Source organism: Silene latifolia, chromosome 3 (assembly GCF_048544455.1).
Source record: "Silene latifolia isolate original U9 population chromosome 3, ASM4854445v1, whole genome shotgun sequence".
Taxonomy (NCBI): Eukaryota; Viridiplantae; Streptophyta; class Magnoliopsida; order Caryophyllales; family Caryophyllaceae; genus Silene; species Silene latifolia.
Window position 1 is genome coordinate 12,572,124 of NC_133528.1, and position 23,241 is coordinate 12,595,364.

The following is a 23,241-nucleotide window of genomic DNA, read 5'->3' on the forward strand; positions in this document are numbered from 1 at the left end:
GGATGATTTCAGTAATTTCTTGTGGACTTTTCCAATTGCTAATAAATCCAGTGTCTATCCCACATTAGTCAAATTACATGCTTATATCCAAACTCAATTTGAGCGCAAGATTAAATCGCTCCAATGTGATAATGGTACAGAATTTTTCAATGGTCCTTTTCGAAAATTTTGTGACGATCACGGTTTGTTTTTTCGCCTTTCCTGTCCTCATACATCATCCCAAAATGGTAAGGCTGAGCGCAAAATTCGGTCCGTCAACAACATTGTTCGCACACTCTTGCTTCATGCATCTATCCCTGCAAAATATTGGCATCACGCTTTAGAAATGGCCACTTATTTATCGAACATTCTTCCAAGTAAAATTATTGCCTTTCGTACACCTCTCTCCATTTTATTTCGCCGCACTCCCACTTACTCTCATCTACAAGTGTTTGGGTGTCTGTGTTTTCCTCTGGTTCCCTCCACCACTATACACAAACTACAACCTCGTTCTAGTCCTTGTGTCTTTCTTGGCTATCCGCCAAATCATAGAGGGTATAAGTGTTTTGACATGTCGTCTAACAAAGTCATTATTAGTCGTCATGTTATCTTCGATGAGTCTAGCTTTCTCTAAAGTTCATTGCCCCGACTCGCACACTTATAAGTTCTTGGATGATGGGTTATCTCCGTATGTCCTTCAACACATGACACATGCCCAACCCTCTCGGCCAACCACTGACCCGTCTGCCCAACCCAGACCTCAGCAGCTCCACGGTAACCCACCCTGCCCACCCTCAATTGGCCTGCCCACCTGAGTGTCTACACGCGTAGACAACCCACTCCTCATACCACCAACCCGTCAGCTACCCACAATGACCATCTTGGTGCTTCCACATCCGTGCCGCCTATTTCCAAACCCGTGACACGTAGTGACCATGATATTTACAAACCCAATCCTAAATACCAAAAACCTCCTACGACCCAATGTCTTAACCATACGGTTGCTATTTCACCCTTACCTCGCAACCCTGTGTCTGCTTTACGGGATCATAACTGGAAAATGGCTATGGATGATGAATATACCGCTCTTATTAACAATAAGACGTGGGAGTTAGTTCCTCGTCCACCAAATGTTAATGTCATACGGTCTATGTGGATATTTCGTCATAAGTTTAACGCTGACGGTTCTTTTGAGAGGTATAAAGCTCGTCTTGTAGGTGACGGAAAAACTCAGCAGGTTGGCATTGATTGTGGGGAAACCTTCAGTCCTGTGGTCAAACCAGCCACAATCCGTACTGTTTTGTGTCTTGCTCTTTCGAAGAAATGGGTCATTAATCAGCTCGATGTCAAAAATGCTTTTCTTCACGGGGCTCTCAATGAAACAGTTTACATGCACCAACCGCTTGGGTATCGCGATAAAAGGAACCCTAATCATGTTTGCTTACTTCGGAAATCGCTATACAGTCTCAAACAAGCACCTCGTGCTTGGTACAGGCGTTTTGCAGATTATGTTGCTTCTATTGGCTTTCGTCATAGTAAGGTCGATCATTCTCTGTTTGTCTATCGACAAGGTAACGACACGGCTTATTTGTTACTTTATGTTGATGATATTATTTTGACATGTTCGTCTAATACTCTACGCGCCACTCTTATGGATCAACTTCATTCCGAATTCGCCATGAAGGAATTAGGGTCTCTTCATTATTTTTTGGGTATATCGGTTACTCATCATTCTCAGGGTATGCTATTATCTCAATCCAAGTATGCCGAGGAAATTATTGAACGCGCTGGGATGGCTTCCTGCAAGCCCTGTGCTACACCCGTGGACACTAAGTCTAAACTTAGTGCTGTGTCATCTACTCCGTGTTCAGACCCCTCTCTATACCGCAGTCTCGCTGGTGCATTACAGTATCTCACATTCACACGGCCGGATATTTCTTACGCCGTGCAACAGGTTTGCTTATTTATGCACAATCCGATGGACTGTCACATGAATGCTCTTAAGCGTATTATTCGCTACATTCGTGGCACTCATGCTCGTGGGTTATGGCTTCGTCCTTCGTCTCTCACTTCTCTAACGGCATACACGGATGCCGATTGGGGTGGGTGTCCTGATACACGGCGGTCCACTTCCGGTCATTGTGTTTACTTAGGTGACAATTTAATCTCATGGGCGTCCAAACGCCAACCTACTTTATCTCGATCTAGTGCTGAAGCCGAGTATCGAGGCGTCGCCAACGTGGTCTCCGAATCATGCTGGTTACGTAACCTTCTTGTTGATTTACAAGTTCCTATTTCTAAGGCTACTCTCGTCTATTGCGACAACGTGAGTGCTGTCTATCTCTCGGGCAATCCCGTACAACATCAACGGACAAAACATATTGAAATGAACATTCATTTTGTCCGAGAGAAGGTCGAACGAGGTGAAGTTCGCGTTCGTCATATTCCATCCCGTCATCAAATCGCGGATATCTTCACGAAGGGCCTTCCGTTGGTTCTTTTTGATGATTTTCGAGACAGTCTCAATGTCCGTGACCCTCCCGTTTCGACTGCGGGGGTGTGATAGAATATATGTAAATATTTTAGTAATAAGTTTGTTATTTGTTACCTATATTAGTGTATATGGTTTCCTAGTTTGTAGCCTAGAATATCTTTGTAGTCTTGTATTTATACTGACCAATTATCAATGAGAAGATGAAGCATTATCTTCCTTTACTTACCTCGAAAACCTTTGCTGAATGTTCTTTAAGAGAGAGCCAAACATTTTCTGATGGTTTAAATTATTATAATTCCAAACAAATATTGAGCATGTTACAACTCCACTCAATTACACCCCACATGGATCTTGATCCACTTGAGTTTTTCGGAATATTTCGCTCGAAAACTTTGCAAGATGAGGATCTATCAACCCCATGGTCAAATGAAATTGAACAGAAAGTTCTGAGTTCACCAGAAGTTGGTAACTTACATTTTATAAACTTTGCTCAAAATTAGATCCGATAGGTAGTACAGTGGTGGAACGGAACCTGATGTTTTATCTCTTTTTGACACACTCAAGGTATCGGGCCATACGTAGAAGTAGCCTTCTACCACAAGCCTTCAAGATCCCTTAAGTTACCGATCTTTGTGATCTTTGTCCCACGGCAACCCCTCAATGTATCAAGTAAAGAGTCCTTAATAGCAGCTGCAAAGAATGGTTTGGCGGTAAAGATTCTTAGTAAAGGAAAAGAAGTTCCAGATGGACCAGTCATTGACAATTCAATGAACCGCCAAAAAGGTACTTCTTTAAGTCATCAGTCTGTAATATTGTCATATCATCGATAATGGTTTTGTGTACGTAGACCTGTCAAACAGGCCGGGTTTGGTTATTCGGGTCAAAATATGGGTAGGTCCACACTGGTTGGAGCTTAGAAACATACTATAGAACAAGTTAAAATACATTCTCACGCCACGCCTTTTTTCTTCTCCATTTTTTTTACTATTATTACAAGAATTGTTTGGGTCCGATATTAACAGGCCTACCTGATGTTGGTTCTTGCAGGATGGAAAAGAATGGTTCTTCAAATCCTGTTCCTTGGACCATCAAATTTGCTAGAACCAAATGCGACCTTTGCTCAAATGTCACAGAAATTGATCGTCTCCCCTATTGTAAAAACATTAGTCTTCAGCAAAGTTCCTGAAAAGGTATGGCAAAAGCCAGTAATCTTCATATGCTTATTCGACATCCTCCTTAGTTTGTAAATTGTTTGATGCTGCAACATGAAACTGTGTTAACTTCAGATTTATGTCATGACTTTTGGATGTCGTAGTGAAGTGCCAACTTCCGATTTAGGTCATATGCTCTCAAAGTTGGGGCTGTCACCTTCTTGTCGTATGAGGTAGTCTGGAGTTTAAAGAGTGTTGTTATGCTCAAGTCCAACCTAACATGAGAGCGAGTGAATGACTCGTCATATTTTTATGGGTCCGTAGTTCCGTACCCTTACAGTCAGGGGCTGATCCAGGATTTTTGGACAGGGGGGCACAAAATTATTTTTTAACAAATTGTCTTCCATTTTACTTTGTATAAGGCACTTTATACATATTATAATTTATTTTTTCTATAAAATATAAAAAAGTAATGAGCTAAATTTTCTTTATACATCACAAAAAATTCTTAATTATTTACTCTTTTACAAAATGTAATTTATAGGATGTCTCATTTAAGATAAAACACGTTTTACTTAGATATTAATCATTGAATACTAGTGGCTTAGTGGTTCAAACATTGCCATGCTACATTGAAGGTCTTGGGTTCGATTCTTGGTGGAAACAAATTTTTGACTTGCAATGAGTAGACTATGGAGATGGGCTAACTTTCATATAAAAACACCTGTTGGGGGAATCGAACCCTGGACGCCCCCCTATAAGGTCAAGTCTTCTACCATCTGTGCTATAATAGTTATCTGATAATTATCTGCACATACAAATATATATTCTTGAACTTTCATGGTGGGCACGTGCCCACCCGGGCCCCCTAGATCCGCCCTAGCTTGCAAACCGCGTACACCTAGTTTGCAGCGTTTATGTTTGACCCACGAGGGCATAATAACCAATAGTTCCAGTAGGTTCGGAGGCTCCATGAGTTGATTATTATTTTATGTTTATACCAACTGAGCAAACCGGGTTAAACCAAGTGGTGTTAGTCTAGTGGTAGCCGGGTTAAACTTTGAAGCTTGCAGAAATGCAGGAGTTGAGAGGTCCCGGATTCGACTACCAGCTGGGGCGATGATCACTTGGCCACTGTAGCCCCCGAAGGGGGTGGCTTACATGGTCCATGTGATGGTGCGGGAATGCATGGGCCCGGGGGATTCAACCCCCTCGCCATCAAAAAAAAAAAAAAAAACTGAGCTAACCGATATGGGCTCTTTCCCTTTCTCGTCCCCTTATCGTTCACCTATTTTCTTTTCATTTTTTCCCCCTTCATAATTCACCTAGCTCTTTTTCATTAGGTTTGTGTAAACTGAATTCTCAGGTAAGAGATTGGACTGATCGTATAGTTAAAGACTGGAAATTCAAGAGGATAATCCCTGCACATTTCCAAGCTCCAGTAAAGGCAGGCAGGTCGGAATTTTTAACAGCATTCGCTTTTCTAGATGAGCTGTTGGGTGAACGCTATGTTCTTCGGCCTTCACTTTCTCTCTTCTTCGCTTCATTCATGGGAAAAGCAGCCTCTTATTTCCCTCCTGACGATATGAAGACGTTATCCTCCCTTGATCAATTCTTAGTCTCTGTAGGAGCCGTGAAGAAGACGGTTTCGGGGAAGAAGAGATGAAACATGTCTTTTCTTGTACTATATTACTGTCAATTGTGATTATATACATGAAAAGAATTAATGTACTAATTGTGAACCACATTTACTCCATGTCGATTGTCGCCCACACTTTTCCATGTGATCCTTACGTCTCATTTATTTTCTTACATTTTCTATTCTTTATGAGAAGTAACTTAATTAAAGATATTGCGGGAGTTGTGTACCGTAAAACATGGAAGGACACGAAAACTAGTTCCGACATGTTAAATGTCTTGAAATTAAAGAAAAAAATCCAGCTAATTTACTGAAACTCCAAATTACTTACTTTAATTCCAGTTATCTAAATTAAAAAATATTCTAAAATTCATTATTGTCTCTTGTCAAACGATTTTACACAAAACTATTATAAAAAAACCATCAATAAAGAGTTACTATTCCGCAAGTGTCCTTTGCCGATTTCTAATAAAACCGTTTTACACAAGTCTACGATAATTGTGAATTATCAATTGGACAAATCATTCCCAAGTTAAAAACGTATCAACTTTCTCTCTCTATCTCTAGAGAGTTTCTCTCTAATTGAGAGTCCTTACCCTCTGGGTTTTTCCACCGCCAAACTCTTTTGTTTTGTAGCCGACACAACTCCGACAGCTTCATCCACCATCCCTTTATCTTTCTTCCTCGCCAACCCCCTTTATCAACTTGCTTATCCTTTCTGCCAAACTCCCCAATTTGCTTATCCCTTTGTTGCCTTGTTTTGCACATGTGGCGGTGCTCTGTCCGGTCAGTTGCCACGTAGAGCTCCGGCCAACCTCTTGTCTCCTGTTTTTCCACCTATATATACCTTTCTACGATTTTTTATTCCTCCCCAGCGCTAAATCTTCATATTTTCCCTGTTTTATAAACCTCAACACAATATAAAACCATGGCTTCTTCCTCCTCCACCGCTCTTTGTCGGGCTGGAGTGAATATAAAACTACCACCTCACCTTTGTGTTGACCTTACGGGTTTGGATTTCAATAGAGTTCTAACTGCCCGGTTTGTTGACCAGAGATATCTGGATGTTGACAGGATTCTATACCTGATTGGTATCAACTGGAGGCTAAATGGGTCGATTTCGATTCGACCCATGAAACCTTATTACTTGTTTTCTTTCTCATCTATGGCGGATTACAAATACTTCCGCAAGCGTCAAACTGTCAATATTGATGGTAGTTTATTGGTGCTTCGTCCGTGCTCTGCAACTTCTTTCCCGGACAATATGCTTTTCCATATTGTCCCTGTTTGGGTTCGGGTTCTGTATCTTCCGTTTCACCTGATGCACTCCTCTGTTGCTGCTTACCTGTTGTCTCATGTGGGAGACATTTGCGAGGAGGAGGTTGTGAACTCTTTAACACCCCCTCGATGCTTTGTTAGAGTAAAGGTCTGGGTGGACCTTTCGAAACCATTGATCCCTGGTTGTTACTTGGAGATTGATGATCGTACCCATCAGTGGATTGGGTTTTCTTACGAGGGTGTGTTCAGATTTTGTAAAACTTGTGGAGAAGTGGGTCATCGTGTATCCTTTTGTCCGTCTGGGAAGATTCACGGTGCTCGCCGGATTCGTGCCCGTATGGAGGAGCTTAGTGCAAGTGGGTTAATGGTTCTCCATGGCCCACCTGGTTCGCGTTTTTACACACCGGAGATTATGGGTTTACCTTCAAGAGTGAAGTACTTGACCTCCAGAATTGATATTGCTGAACCGGATGAGTCTGCTCAAGTTGATTCAGGCGGAGATTCACCAGTTTTTTCGTTCTCATCTTCACCTTCAAACAATGGAGGGGACGAGGAAGCTCCTTTCGCACCGCCACCATCTGCTTTTATGGTCCATGAAGATGAATCTCGCGAAGTTCTACTTGAGTCTCACCCTTTGAGGCGCTCTATCCCTGATCTTAATGGAGCGTCGTCCTCTGCAGTTCCTGTTTCACCGAGTTTTCGCATGAGGGCTCCTGAAATGGACTTGGATCCTATCATGGATCTTGGTTTGCCTGAACCGGTTACTCCCCCACGTCATGTGGATGTGGGCATCCTTTTTCGTGACCCTTTGGTTGCTGGGCCTAGCTCTGGCTCTGGTAATTCCGTTCCTATGGACTCGTCTGGTAGGAAATTGAAATTTGTGTTCAAGCGCAAGGTAAATTATGAGCTGCATCGCCTGAGTTGTCCACGTTTTAAACGATCTTGTCGTACTAAGTTTATGGACTTAACCTTGGATTCGTCCTTGTCTGTCTTTGAACCTCGAACACTCCCCCCCTGAGTGTCTCTTTGTTTTCCTGGGGTTTAGGGTTTGATTACACGAAACCTAAATCGCGGATTTAGTTCGACTTCTTTGGTGTTTGTGGGCCGAATAAACGCAAATTTATGAGCTCGGATTCGGCCCTGGATTTTTGTTCCTTTAAACGTCTTAGATGTTTGTTGTGATGGGTGCGGTTTCCATTTTTCGTCGCTAATCGCTTTTTTTCGTCTCTTTTCCTGTCTTCTCACAGCGCTGAAGATAGGACGGATCATTTAGGTCAGGTGGTGGGCCTTAAGTCACCACCAGGGTATCAATGACTATCTTTTGTTGGAATTGTAGGGGCTTTGGGGAAGCGGATGATCCTACAATTCCGTATCTACATCAGTGTGTCCTTAAATATCATCCGCTGATTTTGTTTTTGCAAGAGACTCATACTAATGTCGACATAGCAACAACGAAGACTCACCATCTTGGTTATCCTAATTTCTTTGGGGTGGACTCTGTTGGTCGTAGTGGTGGTCTTCTTTTTGTACGGGATGACTCGTAGATATACAAGTTATAAGTAGTTGCCCCCGTTTTATTTTTTGTAAATTGGGCTTAGTTGTAAATCAAGCTGTTTTTAAGGATATGTATGTAATGTTCCTGTATGGGGAACCTGTTTTCCAATATAGGTCTTTTCTATGGGATAACATTTCTAATGAAATCTCTGGTTGCTCTCCTTTTCTGGTTATTGGCGATTTCAATCAAGTGGAATTACATTCGGACAAACTTGGTGGATCATTAACAATAAGAGGTCAAGCTGAGTTTACAGCGTGGAAATTTCATAACAATCTTGTGGATATTCCTTTCTTCGGTCCTCGTTTTACCTGGATGAATGGTCAACTTGCTAACCACTGTATTATGGAACGCCTTGATCGTGCATATGCAACCCAAGATTGGATTGATCTTTTTCCCGCTTCCTCGGTTCTTCACTTACCTATTCTTATTTCCGATCACTCGCCAATTATGCTACGTTTTATGCCGCAACCAAAATCACGTAAAAGGCCATACCGTCTTGACAACTGGTGTCTTCAAATTCCGGAAGTGATGACTCTTGTATCTAATGCATGGAACACTCCAGTTTATGGCTCATCTTCTTATGTCTTATCCCGAAAGTTAGCTGCTGCTCGTTTTGCTATTCTGAATTGGGTTATTCAACACCATATCTGCTATGGTATAAATTGGTGTTCACTTGAATGTGATCTTCTTCAAGCATCTACTTCTCTTTCGGACTCTGATGACGCCCTTTTGTACCACAACCTGCGATCTTCCCACCTTCAGCTGCTCTCCAAGCAACATAGTTACTGGATTCAGCGAAACAAGACACGTAAAGAAATTCTGGATGGCCTTCCGACCCGTTTTTTGTTTAACCGTGTTAAGCAACGCTCTTCCAAGCAACGACTGATTTCTCTACGCACTTCTGACGGAACATGGATTAATGACCCAGTTGATATAGAAGCGAGATTTGTTCTTATTTCCGATCTTTTTGGGAGGTCGAAGTCGTCTCCGTGATATTTTTCGGTCCACAGCAGTTTTTCTCGATGACCTGGATGTTCCTTTGCTTTTCGTCGACGATTTGTTCTATTTCTCTCTGCTCCTTTCAGAGACCGATGTTCTCCGAAAGTGATTCGTAGTATGGATGGTTCGAAATCACCTGGCCCGGATGGTATTACTCCCCGTTTTTATCAGGTTTTCTGGCCTCAGATTGGTCATCTTGTAACTGCGGCAATCTTGCATTTTCTCAATTCTGGAGTAATGCTGAAAGAATGGAACCAGACACATATTATACTTATTCCGAAGGTGGAGCACCCTGAGTTGATAACCCAGTATCGGCCTATTAGTCTTTGTAATGTTATCTACCGAATTGCATCTAAATGCCTGGCAAATAGGCTTAAGCTGGTTATTCCATCTATTGTATCTGACTCGCAACAAGCTTTTGTCCCTGGACGCCTGATGACTGACAGCTGCCTTGTCGCTCATGAGGTGCTGCACTATCTTAACAAAACAACAAAGGGTTCAAACTGTTTCGCTGTGCTTAAGCTTGACATGAACAAGGCCTTTGATCGTGTTTCGTGGAGTTTCCTCATGTTAATTATGAAGCGTATGGGTTTCCCAATTTTCTGGAGAAATATTATTTGGGAATGTGTTTCTACAGTCTCTTATAGGGTTCTTATTAATGGCGAACCGTCGGAATCTTTCCGACCAGTTTGTGGTCTTCGGCAAGGGGATCCTTTGTCTCCCTACCTTTTTATTATGTGTATGGAAATTCTGTCGTGACAACTGATCAGAGCTGAAAAAGTTAGCTCCTTGACCGGCATCAAGATTTCAAGATATGCACCAATGCTTTCGCACTTATTCTATGCAGATGATGCTTTTCTATGCTGTAAGGCAACCCCTTTGTCCTTTGAGACTTTAAGGGATATTTTCAAGGACTTCGAAGCGTTTTCAGGGCAGATGATTAATTTTAGTAAGTCCTATATCAAGTTTAGTCCGAATACACCTACGGACTTCCGAGAGCATCTGACTTCGATTTTGAAGATGACTCAACTTCCCACTTTTGGTACCTACTTGGGAGTTCCTATTGATATCCCTCGCAAGAGGTCTGCGATTTTTCTTCCTTTTGTTGATACTCTCACTACTCGCATTTCATCCTGGTCTGCTCTCCATCTCAGCCAACCAAGTAAATTGATAGTTATTTCGGCTATCTTGCTTGCTTCTTTGAATCACGTCTTCTCTGCGGTACCTATTCCTATTGGTGTGTGTCGCAAAATAGATGCCTTGCTAACGGCTTTCTGGTGGCGAAATGACTGGAATAGGCAGTCTATTCACTGGACTTCAAAAAGTATACTGCAAGCGCCAAAGGAATATGGTGGTCTTGGTTTCAAAAACACCCATCTGCTAAGCCAGGCTTTGCTTCTTAAGAATTTTTGGCGTATACATTCACAACCGACTGCGTTTTTGGCAAGATATATGGCCCCGAAATATGCCCGTGATTTGCATGTTCCTCTAGCAACCTCTCGAGTATCTCAACCATCGTTTATCTGGTCCGGCATTTGCAAGGCTGTTTCTGCGGCTAATAATGGTATTTGCTGGAAGCTTGGTAATGGGCGTTTACTTGACCTTTGGTCAAGTCGTTGGATTAATGGTAAGAAGCCATTTGGCACCGCTCCAGTTCCAGTTCCAGTTCCAGAGCCTTCACCATCTCTCTCTGATTTCTTGCTGGAATCCGGTGACTGGAATCCGTCTATGGTTTTCCGTTACTTTTCCTCTATTTGTGCAAAGGAGATTATTGCTTTGGAACCCCCAACTCAGAATTTTGATGACTTTCTCTCGGAAATATACGAGAGGATGGCTCTTATTCGGTAAAATCAGTTATTCGCTCCTATGGTCCGAATCTTGATTTGCCATTCCGCATTCGATCTTTTGTTCATACCTTTCCTTGGAAACAAGTATGGCGAAAAGAAATGCCACCAAAGAACTCAATTATGTTATGGCGTCTGGCTCATAATATTATGCCGACAAATGTTAATTTAATATCCAAATATGTGCCGGTTGACTCAACGTGTACTCTCTGTCATTCATCCCCTGAAACTGAAGAGCATTTATTTCGTTCTCGTGAAGCTGCCCAACATGTCTGGAACGCATCCGCCCTTGGGATTAACGCCATGGCTAACCCATCTATTTCCTTTATATCTTGGGTTGGAGACTTCTTGTCTTATCTTTACAGACAATCTTTGGTGCCTAATCAAAGGTGGCTCCTGCTTCACTTTTGCTGTGTTCTCCAGGCCATTTGGACTACTCGCAATGCCGTGATTTTTCGTAATCACAATGGTGACCCTGCAGTTACCTGTCGACTCATTGAGGATCTACTGCACTCACATGTGCAGTTTTCCAAGGCACGTCCTACACAGTTGCACCCCTCTACTGACTTTGTTGCACCATGTGTTGTCACAGCTACATCTTTACCTCAACGGAGTGCGGTTTCTTTTTATGTTTCCACATGCCACGTCCCACGAACAAACTGCTTTCGCCGATTCGCATTATCGATCGAGTTGGATTATTCAAAGTCAAGTGTTGTTCGCGCAAGTTCGCCTTTCGACGCTACCACCAGGGCCCTTCTATGTGCTATGCGCTATGCCCCCATTCTCCGGGGGTCCGAGTTCATTTGTTTCTTAGTCCTTGTTGTAAACTATCTCAGCGATTCGGCAACCTCTTTGCCAGTCCCAATTAGTGTGCGGCATTCCTTTCGGGAAATCCGTGCTTTGTTTGTAATTTATCCTTTCTGGTCTGTACGCCTGGCAACAGGCTAACTCTATATCTTAGCTGTGCTTCTTTAATATATTTCAGTTCATTATTGTCAAAAAAAAAAAAAAAAAAAAAATTTGGACAAATCTCTTATCCGGACCTGGATTTAATTGTGGCAACCGCGCTTTCAAAAATCCATTTTCTGAAACCAAGTGTGTTCCCAAACTTCATCATCACCAGTTCACCACCACATATAGCTGATTAGCTGCTAGTGTCTTTAAAGGTCAGATTTTTCTTTTTTTTTTTTTGCTTTAATTTTTCTGGGTTATGTTAGTCATGGCAGAATCATTAGCAAATTCACCTTCAAAACTTATAATTTCAAATGGGTTTGGATGTTCAAACAATCAAGATTGTAAATTTAAGTGCTTTCTTTATGTTAATTCAAGAAATTTGAAGCAAAATTTACCCCATGAAATTACTGCTAGAGCTGTGACTAGAACTAGGTCTGTAAAATTTAGGAAATTTGTTAACTTTAGGGTCATGGTTTCTAATATTGAACCCCATGGGTTACTTTGTGAGCAAAAGGTAGATTCTTGTGTTAAGGGTTTTGATGATGATGGTGGTGGTGAAAGAGAACGGCGGCGGCTACACTTGTCGAGGAATTGGAATTTAGGTGGAGATTTGGAATGTGGCAGGGTAGTTTCGGAGAAAATGTCGTTAGGTTCGAGAAGGGGAGAGAATAAGGTGTTTCATTTGGAGGGAAGGGATGAAGAGGTGATGGTTTCGAGAGGGGGAAAGAATAAGGTGTTTTCTTTGGAGGGAAGGGATGATGAGGTGATAGTTTCGAGAGGGGGAGAGAATAAGGTGTTTTCTTTGGAGGGAAGGGATGAAGACATGATGGTTTCGAGAGGGGGAGAGAATAAGGTGTTTTATTTAGAAGAAAGGGATGAAAAGGTGTTGTCTAAGCGAATTTTGAGTCTTACTCGAAGCAATAGAAAGACTAGTGCATTAGTGTTGTTTAGGTCGATGGAGATGTCAGGATTACGGCCTAATTTGCATGCGTGTAATTCTCTTTTAGCTTGTTTTGCAAGGAATAATATGCTTGATGGTATGTTGAGAGTCTTTGAATTTATGAAAAGGAATAAGATTGGTTCGGGGCATTCGTGTAGCTTGGTGTTGAAAGCATTAGCTGAACACTGTGGTAGTGATGCTGCCTTGCAAGCGTTCTTGGAATGGGAAGGTGAAAGTGAGATGAATCAACATTTTGATTCAGTTGTGTATAATACTATGATATCGATTTTTGCAAAGGAGAATGATTGGGCTCGAATGAAGAAGATATGGGAATCTATGAAGGAAAATGGGATTATTGGGACAGAAGTCACCTACCGTGTTTTAGTTTGTACATTTGTTCGTTGTTGTCGGTATGAAAATGCTATTGATGCTTATTCCGAATTGCTTCAGAATGAACTGGAACCGGATATTGATACAATGCAAGCCATTATAGGTGCTTGTGCGAAAGAGGAGAAGTGGGATATGGCCTCGAGTGTTTTTCACAGTATGTTGAAATGTGGGCTGAAGCCGAATCTAGTTGCATGTAATGCCTTGATAAACCTGCTTGGGAAAGCCGGGAAGGTCAAAGAAGCATATAAAGTTTATAAGCATATACGGTCTCTAGGGCATGTCCCTGATTCGTACACATGGAAGGCATTGCTTTCTGCATTCTATCGGGCCAACCAATATACAGCTGCTCTTCAGCTCTTCGATGGCATTCAGAAAGATCTGAACTTCCAACCTAGTTCTTATTTGTACAACACTGCTTTAATGTGTTGCCAGAGGCTCGGATACTGGGAGAAAGCTCTCCAATATCTTTGGAAAATGGAAGAGGCAGGTATGACAGTTTCGACTGAATCATATAACATTGTTATAAGTGTTTGTGAGAGTGCTAAAAAGCCAAAAGTTGCTTTGGAAATATACGAGCACATGGCTCTTAAAAAATGTCGTCCGGACACCTTCACTCATTTGTCACTGATTAGAAGCTGTATTTGGGGAGACTTGTGGGATGAAGTGCACAACATCTTGGATGTAAGTTCTATTCTCTCTGAACATCAATTTGTTAGACCAATGTTTTCATTTGTAGAACTTTCCTGAAACTAACATCGTCACAGTTGCTAGGAATTTGAAATTTTCTTGTCTAGCTAGAGAAGCTGCATTTTAACAAATTTACATCACATTAGATCTCAGATGCTGTTTACTCGCCATGACTCAATTGTGCAGACACGAGGACTGTCCTAAAATGAATATACTAGTGCAGAGACACGTCTTTTAAATGAATATATAGTTATAATTTTGATAAGTTTAGAGTTCTTAAAGTAAAAAGGCTTCAGAAGATGTCTGTTCGTTCCTTGTCATGTGGTTCTGCCTTTTAGCCTCCGTTAGAAGATGTGTTTAAGTGATAATGGTTGGGCTCAGATTCCAAATCCCCATCATTAAGCGTCACATCGGACAAAGGTGCTGCCCTAAAATTTTAGACGTACTGCACTTTCCATTTTAGTACAGCAATGCAGCTTCTAGGCCTAGGTCTGAAATTTAAGGGTCTCTTTAGTTTATTAAGACTCATGACCTATCAAATTACCACACTGACTGTCCTTGAGCTATGTTTCTGCATCTTTCGGTTTTCTCTTGTTTGATCCTCATAAATCCATGGTATCCCTTTTACAGGAGTCAACACCGAATGTCTCGCTCTATAATGCTGCAATTCATGGAATGTGTCTTAGAAGAAAGTTTGACTCAGCTAAGGAGCTTTACATAAAAATGCGAGACCTAGGCCTTGTACCTGATGGAAAAACACGAGCATTGATGCTGCAGTATATGCAAAGAGGAACCTGAGGATATTACAATTTCAACATCATCGGTCAGGCAGACTCCATAACAGAAATGTCGCTACAACAAGGACAACTACATGACCCATCTTAGTGACAGCAAGATGGCCTTCCAATTACTGTGTTACGCTTTCTGTCTCCGAAGAAGAAGACTGCAATAATCAATCGTATGATTCTGACTCGGGTTCCAGTCAGATGAGTTGCTGTTCATCAGAGGCTTCTAATGTTCCTAATTGGTCTTCCAATTACTGCAATAATCAAAATCAATCTAGTGCTGATTCTGAATGTTCTAGTTCGGTTTCGTGTTCGAGTTATTACTCAACAGGGGCTTCTAATCATCCTTCTACTCAACCAATTGTCTATGTCCTCTGTAAACTTGTTGATGGTGTTCTTGTTAGGGTTTAATTTTCCCCAAATCCAATCTTCATTATTATTATACATTTGTGTAAATTGCTGAATTAGGAATATTGTTTGGGTTTAATTTTCCCTAATTTGTTAAAGCCCTAATTGTCTGGGTTTAATTTTCCCTAATTTTGTTTTAAATTTGTAATAGCAGATTGATTGTAATTATTGTTATTTCTATATCATTGAATTAAATTTCGTATTTCTTGAATTGGATCTTATTGATGTTGACCTAGCTTTTGTATTCTTTGTCATTGAAGACTGAAACTCCTTAATAATTATTAGTATCATCATTCAACAATAAATTTGTTGCTAATTGAAATAATGAATTCGTAATTACTTTATTAATTTTGACTGAAACTTTAAATAAATGAAACAATACAATCAATGACAATACAATATGAAAGAATTATTCTATAACATAATTCCGAAATCAGTGGTCGAATCGAAATTAGGATCCCGTAGAGAACTTGGACTGGAGGTACTTAACTAGACCAGCATCAAGCTGGAAAGCTTTGGACAGCACCTCAATGGAAATAAGTGGGTCGGAACCAAACACCGCGTTAGGATTTAGGAATAGTAACCACACCCGGGTTTTGGCTTAAGTTAATCAAAGTAATGTAAAACGTAGTTGCTCATTCATGGACTAGTTTTACTTTTTCATGGACATTTTTTCATTATTTTTCCATAGCATGCCCTTTGCCTAGAAACAAAACAAAAAAACTCTCTAATTCTCTCCCTCACAAAATTAATCGAATCCACAAAATTAGTGAAATCCGTCAAATTACACAATTATGGATGGTAATTCTCGTATCGATCAAGTAATAATTCTAATTCTTATCTTTATCAATTATATTATAAAAGTATCAAATTAAAGAATTGATTTATACTAATTAATTTAAGGTTTGTTTAAACCGTTCCGATATTGGCATGCGGGGGACGACCATAAAAGAGTGTAGTATACTTCCCGCCGGCAGTACATGAACAGATTGAACAGTTACTACGTTAATCCTTATGCTTGTTTGATTTTTTCGTTTTTTTTTTCCTTTTTTTTTATAAATATTTTGTAATTTTTTTTTTAATTGTCTGAGGAGGTTGTCAAGACGGCTGGTGGTACAAGAAAGTCAGCGGTGAAGGTGGTGGATGGTGGCTGACGGATAGTGATGGTTGGATGATGGTAGTTAAAGTGAGAAAAGAGTAAATGAAAGAGATAAAGAGAGAATGAAAGCAGAGTATTAAAACGAAAATCATTAAAATAAAAAAGGTATTATGGTTATTTATGTCCATAAAAGAGGAAAACTCGTACGTGCATCACCCATGTAAAATAATGAAAACATTACCGTGTTAGAAATTAGAATGTTGGATGATTTCATTTATGTTGAACTGGTCTCTTATTTTTGACTATCTACCATATCTCCAAAACAAATCCCAATGAGCAAGCTAATCAGTAGTGATTATCAACATTTATATACGGTTATGTGAGAGGATGATACCGAGACTTAGTATCAGGTCTATAAATGTGCATGCTAAGTCTGTTACCTTTTTTATAAGGGAGACATAATCAAAGGCACAAGTCACAACTGCCCTCATTTGGAGCTTATCTGAGACCGGTAAATTGTTATTTTTGCGTTCATCGAACAAGGACCGTCTGCGCTGATATCAAGTTTGACCCATATGTAATCACAATATATGAAAATATTACTTCTACAAAATGAAAAATTCATATACAGAGATCAACAAAATGAAGGTTTGAGTTAATAATTGCGATGCCTAAGATTATATTTTCTGGAAACACTAGTGACAATGGAGTTTTGAGAGGGTGGATCATGGTGAGCTGCTGGAAGAAGGTATTCAGGGTCTTCATTGATGCTCATATCTTCTGGCAACTCAGTGTCCATCCATGAACCCCAGTCTACTTCACTGTCGTCTCTGCTCTCTTCGTCCGAACAATAATTATACTCTTTTTTCCATTGCTGCATATTGTTCACTTTATCAATCAAACTTGCTAGCATTTTATGGTTTAGTGCTTCATAATCCCTGCAAATTCATCCAACAATTTTATAATGTCAAATATCAAATCATGTTATATAAAATAAAATGCAAGTTTAATTTGTGCATACCTGTATGTTATAAAAGAGTATAACAGTTGAAGAACAGCATAAGTACAAAGAAGCGACTTCACTATCGATCTGACCCGAGTTTTCTGTTCAACTTCAGTACTTGTAAACTGCAAAATCCCACACTCTATCGCAAATGCAATGCACAAACCTACAATTATTATTAACCTATAACTGTTAAAACAGAATATTCATCACAAAATCTGAATAAGGCCAGCTAGGATTAGACGGGCGTAAATCATACCTATATAAAGCCTGCATCTTACTGAGTAGGTCTGCTTTGTGCTTGTAAACATGAACATAACAAATATTAGGAGTGAGTATACGATGAACGCTTTGATAAGCCTCGACTCCAGCAACATCGCTTTGTGTAATGCAAACAGTTTATCTATTGCACTGAACATGCTTGCTTGTTTCGACTCAAAAGCTTCCTGAGCTTCCAACATTGATTTTGAATTAGTAGCCAACTGATCATGAGCCTCTAACAGCTGTTCTTGCTGCTCCCTGAGCTCTTTATGTTTCTCGTGCGCAAATCCTACTATCTGCTGAAGCGTAACCCTAACAGTACAGTGAAAAAACATCAGCAATACCAAGATGCACAACACAGTCTAAGAACCGTACCTCATACAGGAACTGTAAAATTATTACCTGCTCTCCTGAAGGGCTTCAGACTGAAAACTAGTGAGAGATTGAAGACCCTCGAGTGCCTGCGATTGGGTTGCAAGAAGTTGTTGTTGATTCTCAACAGTAACCCCCGTCATTCCTGCAATTTCATCAGCTTTGCCTTGAAGATTATGCATCTTTGAAGCTAACGCTTCTCCGTATTTATTAACCTCTTTCTGTACATCAGCTGCCTTTAACTGCAACACCATTATGTTTTCCTTCAACTTATAATACGATTCTTCGACTTTTGCCAAGTTTTCCTCCATTTTCAGCCTCAATAACCCCTGCCCTTGAACCAACTCAACCTGAGAAGTTGCAATACCATGGGCTTGCTCTTTAAGCTCCTTGGATTGATCCAAAACAATGCCAATCTCCCCTATCATGTTCTTCAAATTTTCCCCCACTTTTCGGGTTTCTGCATCAATTGATGTTATTGATTCTTGTATTTGGTTTGAGTTGTGAATGAGATTGTCAGATTTTAGTTCAATGGATTCTAGTTTTTCTTCTGTCGACAATGCCGAGTCTTTTAAATCGTTCACCAAATTTTCAACCTGAACCTTAAAAGCCTTTGATCTGCAGGAAACATTCCATTTTAATAAACCGTATTGAATTTAACAGACACGCAAGCTTCGCATTCAGAAAAAGTTTACAGCAGCAACTTACTGTAACTGATGACAGATAGAATTGGTAGTGAGGTAGAATTCCAAGTAAGTCCGATGTTCATGATCTTTTAATTTACGGAGACAATCGACCATCTTACTATTCGAATCACATTTAGGAAAAGAATCCCTTCCTGAATCCCTTTGAAAACAATCACTCAGAAGCCAAGCAAGTCTACTTCTCTTTTCCTCTGCAGCAAAAATCTCTGAACATGACGAAAATAAATTCTGATACGCTTTAAACCAGCATGGATTCGATCCTCCTAACTTCCTCCTTGCGTTTTCAATCAACTCAACAGCATTTGGATCGTTCATGCCATCTACTGAAAACTCGGCAACCAAACCATTTGAACCCCAATCAGCCTTATTATTAGCACCAGAAGGCGGTGGGGTGGATTGTGTCGAGGAAGAGAACCAACCACCCCATGACCGGACGTCTGATGGAAATGCTAGAAATGTGAATACAAACAGAACAAAGACGCGATTTCCCATGTTTGAATTCGTGGCACAAGTTCAAAATTTCTGATCGGTGAAATGAACCTGCATTTGCAAAAAGGCCAAATGTAATCAGAAGTTTCCATTAATGTCATGGAATTGTATGATACTATTTTCACTTAATTCGATTAATGTCGTCTTAAACAAAAAATTATGTTAGATTAAAGTCTGAAAGATTTTAACCAAGTACTCCGTACAAATTAAGGTACAAGAACTATCAAACGTTAATCCAACATTATACTTTGTGGCTTACCATAAAGTCATGCCATATAAAAATTCTTTTAAAAAAAATTGATGTTTAAATCTTTCGAAAATTCAGAAAATAAAGATTGATCGAATCATAAATCACAATAATAGAATACGAAAAATTATAGTTTACTCTAGTATACATATACACCCATATTTGTTCTAATCCACATACGAGTATAAAACCTTTCAACCTATGTATTAAATTAAAAGTAAACATCATACAGAATTTTTATATAAAGTCGGGGTACTCTAACATCAACCCAATAATAATCGACATGATGATTAAACCTATTAAACGAGGGATATCAAACATTCGTAAGTATTTGAATTGGTTTGACAGAAATTAAACCGTTTTACATTATATTCGTACATGTTACTCAATACAATACCTTATGGCATGTACCGCGGTTGAACGACAAAGAAGACGAGAAATAATGAAGGTTGCAAAAATAAAGGGTAAAAAAAAAGTTGTAAAAGTGTGTGGGAATTTGCCGGGATTTTTCAACAGGCGCGAAGGAGATACGAAGAGACATGAAGGTCGTTACTTATGTACGATGAATAATGCATCGTTTGCTTGCACCCCAAGTTCATACTTTCGTTTTTCTGTTTTAAAATTTTTGACCAACTTTGTGATAATTTTATTAAAAAAAAGAGTATAACATATCGCACAAATTTGTTGTGTAGACCATTTTATATACCCCCTCCTATTCCAGATAACCGTCTCATTGTGAAGATGACACAAGAATTAAGAAAGTGAGTTTAGACCACACAAAACGGACAATGGAACAGTTATGTGAATAGACGGAAATGGAATTGAATTTGGACCACACAACACTTACCAAAAATGGACAATGTGACATTATTGTGAATAGACGAAAATGGACAATGAGACGGTTATCTGGAATAAGAGGGAGTATAAGACTAGCCTAATAACACAAAGCCCAAGTAAATTAGCGAATATAGTTATACAAAATATTTTATTTTGAAGCCCATAAATTTGTTTTAATAACTTGTGCATTTAAATATGTCGGTATTAATCATAAGATATCAGATTGTCAAAATAAAGTTCAAATATATAAAATTAAATGTTATTTATATGTTATTCTCCTTTTGGGTTAGTCTTATGCTATAGAACGGTCCTATAAGAGAGTTGCTGAACATATCGATATTAAGAGACCGTCTCTCTAAAGTTTTTGGGTTAAACAATTAATCATATGTATTATTTCTCCTTGAATATAAATTTTACCAAACGTAATCAAATAAGATTGTTAGTTCTACAAATTGTTTTATAAGATTATAATAAGGTAAAACTATACAATAATTATTTTTTATATGAGACAGTCTTATGATATTTATTTATAAAGAGTGTAAGTTATGTCATACAATAATGGAAATTGCTTGCATAAAATGGTTTTCCACAAGGATTAGTGTAAAACCGGTAGTTAATATACTAAAATATTCCTATAGTAATTACTTGATATCTTTTATTTATTGATTTTACATGTAAAACCATTTTATATGAAACTTTCTCCACAACAATGTATACTGTAAATTTTATAATTATTAAATATGATTAATCAACTGTATCGGATACCGTATATCCGGTTACATATTTTGCCGACCCTTACCCTACGCGGTCTTTAAAAAACCTTATCGAATATCCGGAAATTCATATCGAATATCCAAAAATCCGTATAATGTATAATAAAACCGTATCGTATAATTTTGCTCAGCCCTACTGATCGCGACCTATAAAATGTCAAAAAATACATGTATATACATACTAGCTCAATTGCAATTGCAAATTAGCAAGTATACCAAACTTGAAGCGAGAATTTTGGTGACAGGCCCAATATAAAAGGGCCGGCCCAGTATACAAGGGCGGCATATGAAACAACTTTCCATAACCTAGTGTCGGGCCATAATAAATTTATAATCTGAAGACAAAATTACCGCGTTGTTGCGTTCATATAATTACCTTTCTTAATCTCCCGCTTTCCTAATTTCATCTTCACTTGAATTTGTTTACAGCTTGATCAACAATTAACCCTAATCTTCATCTTCTCTTTGCTTTAATTTTCCCCAAATTCAATCTTCATTACTATTCATTATTATCACCACAATGACGAAATCAGCTGCGAAGTCAAAAGCCGGGTACATTGCTTACATCCCTGGGGAGCCTCTAAGAAAGGTTGCTCACCGTTCTGTTTCCACCTCCATGACCGTACTCCCACTCAAACGCCGTCGTTCTGTTGCAAGGAAATCTATACCGCCAAGAAAACTCAGTCTTAAAAAGAAACCAACAGCAAGATGGTCTTCCAATTACTGTGTTTCCCTTTCTGTCTCTGACGAAGATCAATCTTCTGATTCTGACTCGAATTCAAGTCCGATGAGTTGCTGTTCGTCAGAGGCTTCTAATGTTCCTACTTGGTCTTCCAATTATTCTGTTTCAGTTTCGGACGAAGAAGACTACCACAATTATCAATGCTCTTCTCCTTTGTATGAGCAACCAACTGTCTATGTCCTCTGCAAACTTGTTAACGGTGTTCTTGTTAGGGTTTAATTTCTTCGATATTATTATACATTTATGTAAATTGCTGAATTATGTTTATTGTTTAGGTTTATGCCCTAATTTTGTATGCGTATGCGATCCTAGTGTAATAGCAGCATCCTAATTGTGATTAATGTTATTGCTACACACTGAAATTGGGTGTTATCTATGTTGATCCAGATTTTGTATTAATTGTCTGAATTATTGTATGATCATTTAATTTGTTGCTAATTGAAATAATTGAACTCATAATTAATCCGTAGTTTATTGATGTTCGCCTAAATTATCTCCTTGTCTAATTAAAACAATGTAAGAGTCGACAATGTAAAGCTGGGAAGTTCCATATGAACAACACCCACTTCCAAAGACAGAGATGGTAATAAAACAAATTCAATGCAAAGCAAAGAGCGACGAGTTATAATATAATACTAGTTTGAATGCCCGTGCGTTGCAACGGGGTAATTAACTTATTTATAATGCAAAAAAAAAACGTTATAAGGGTTTAATGTTTACATTCTATGTCTAATGATTTGTTTACATATTATTAAAATATCTCTTTCAAAAAAAAAAAATTAATATTTATGAGACTTAAAAAATTTTGGGTGGATACATAAGTTCCAAATATCCCTCATATTTATAATCATAGGGATCACATCACCTTATATTAATCTTTCGATGTGGGACAATTCTACTATTTATATGTAGTATATTCATCACACCTACGTTATTTTCCAATGTGGGACAAAACATACTAAAAATTACACAATTTTACACACTTAGAAGTTTTAATATGTGCAAATAATATGAAATCTATACTCTAATGATAGCATTTTTTACCACGAAGCTAATTATATTATTTTAATAATTTTTTTAACGATCTTTTTTTGCCAAATGAAATGTAAAAGTTTGATATAAAAATTGGAAATATCACTTGAATATAATTTAGGAAATATATATTATAATAATTAAAAGATTCTCCACTTTATTTTTTAAGTCAAAAATTATTATTTATGATACTTCCCTAAATTAATTTTTGTGGGTTAACTCTTATTTATAATCATATAATCACCCCACCTTATACCAATCTTTCGATGTGGGACAATTCTACTATTTATAAGTAATATATTCACCAAACTCGGATTATTTTTATGATGTGGGACAATTCTACTATTTATACGTAGTATATATTCATCAAACCTGCACTGTTTTTCAATGTGGGACAAATAACATACTCAGAATTACACCATCTTTTTTGCACTTAGTTCGACATCCAACCAGATCCCGAATACCAAATACGGACAATTGCTACTTATTATATCTAATAGTTATATTTAAATTTAATAATAAGATAAAGTACTCTCCATTAATATTTGTACGTTGTTTTTCTTCAAATTTTTTTTTATC

General features: G+C 38.8%; 4 protein-coding genes across 4 annotated transcripts; 3 read left to right on the top strand and 1 right to left on the bottom strand.

Annotated features, from left to right (window-relative positions):
* The first annotated feature begins 2,817 nt into the window (after positions 1–2,817).
* LOC141648684 (uncharacterized) lies at positions 2,818–5,413 on the top strand. The gene is made up of 4 exons (XM_074457407.1): positions 2,818–2,938; positions 3,038–3,256; positions 3,521–3,663; positions 4,991–5,413. The coding sequence occupies exons 1-4, from the start codon at positions 2,818–2,820 to the stop codon at positions 5,288–5,290; spliced, it is 783 nt and encodes a 260-aa protein (XP_074313508.1). The 3' UTR covers positions 5,291–5,413.
* A 778-nt stretch (positions 5,414–6,191) lies between these two features.
* LOC141648685 (uncharacterized) lies at positions 6,192–9,089 on the top strand. The gene is made up of 2 exons (XM_074457408.1): positions 6,192–7,436; positions 8,163–9,089. The coding sequence occupies exons 1-2, from the start codon at positions 6,192–6,194 to the stop codon at positions 9,087–9,089; spliced, it is 2,172 nt and encodes a 723-aa protein (XP_074313509.1).
* Positions 9,090–11,951: 2,862 nt separating this feature from the next.
* Positions 11,952–15,314, top strand: LOC141647235 (pentatricopeptide repeat-containing protein At3g29290-like). The gene is made up of 2 exons (XM_074455348.1): positions 11,952–13,904; positions 14,541–15,314. The coding sequence occupies exons 1-2, from the start codon at positions 12,150–12,152 to the stop codon at positions 14,706–14,708; spliced, it is 1,923 nt and encodes a 640-aa protein (XP_074311449.1). The 5' UTR covers positions 11,952–12,149; the 3' UTR covers positions 14,709–15,314.
* Positions 15,315–16,778: 1,464 nt separating this feature from the next.
* On the bottom strand, positions 16,779–19,951 carry LOC141645916 (protein GAMETE EXPRESSED 1-like). The gene is made up of 6 exons (XM_074454066.1): positions 19,676–19,951; positions 18,547–19,082; positions 17,869–18,456; positions 17,465–17,778; positions 17,224–17,371; positions 16,779–17,140 (listed from the first exon to the last, which is right to left on the bottom strand). Exons 2-6 carry the CDS (start codon positions 19,032–19,034, stop codon positions 16,858–16,860), a joined length of 1,821 nt encoding a protein of 606 aa, XP_074310167.1. The 5' UTR covers positions 19,035–19,082; positions 19,676–19,951; the 3' UTR covers positions 16,779–16,857.
* Between the last annotated feature and the right edge of the window lie 3,290 nt (positions 19,952–23,241).

Excerpts from the sequence above, each read along its gene's own strand:
- LOC141647235 (XM_074455348.1), top strand. The coding sequence starts at position 12,150 with ATGTTAGTCATGGCAGAATCATTAGCAAATTCACCTTCAAAACTTATA. Across the intron at positions 13,905-14,540 it reads AAGTGCACAACATCTTGGAT|GAGTCAACACCGAATGTCTC; the intron begins GTAAGTTCTATT and ends TCCCTTTTACAG.
- LOC141648685 (XM_074457408.1), top strand. The coding sequence starts at position 6,192 with ATGGCTTCTTCCTCCTCCACCGCTCTTTGTCGGGCTGGAGTGAATATA. Across the intron at positions 7,437-8,162 it reads AATTTGTGTTCAAGCGCAAG|GATATGTATGTAATGTTCCT; the intron begins GTAAATTATGAG and ends GCTGTTTTTAAG.
- LOC141648684 (XM_074457407.1), top strand. The coding sequence starts at position 2,818 with ATGGATCTTGATCCACTTGAGTTTTTCGGAATATTTCGCTCGAAAACT. Across the intron at positions 2,939-3,037 it reads TCTGAGTTCACCAGAAGTTG|GTATCGGGCCATACGTAGAA; the intron begins GTAACTTACATT and ends GACACACTCAAG. Across the intron at positions 3,664-4,990 it reads TCAGCAAAGTTCCTGAAAAG|GTAAGAGATTGGACTGATCG; the intron begins GTATGGCAAAAG and ends CTGAATTCTCAG.
- LOC141645916 (XM_074454066.1), bottom strand. The coding sequence starts at position 19,034 with ATGGGAAATCGCGTCTTTGTTCTGTTTGTATTCACATTTCTAGCATTT. Across the intron at positions 17,372-17,464 it reads AAGATGCAGGCTTTATATAG|GTTTGTGCATTGCATTTGCG; the intron begins GTATGATTTACG and ends TAATAATTGTAG. Across the intron at positions 17,141-17,223 it reads TACTCTTTTATAACATACAG|GGATTATGAAGCACTAAACC; the intron begins GTATGCACAAAT and ends ATGAATTTGCAG.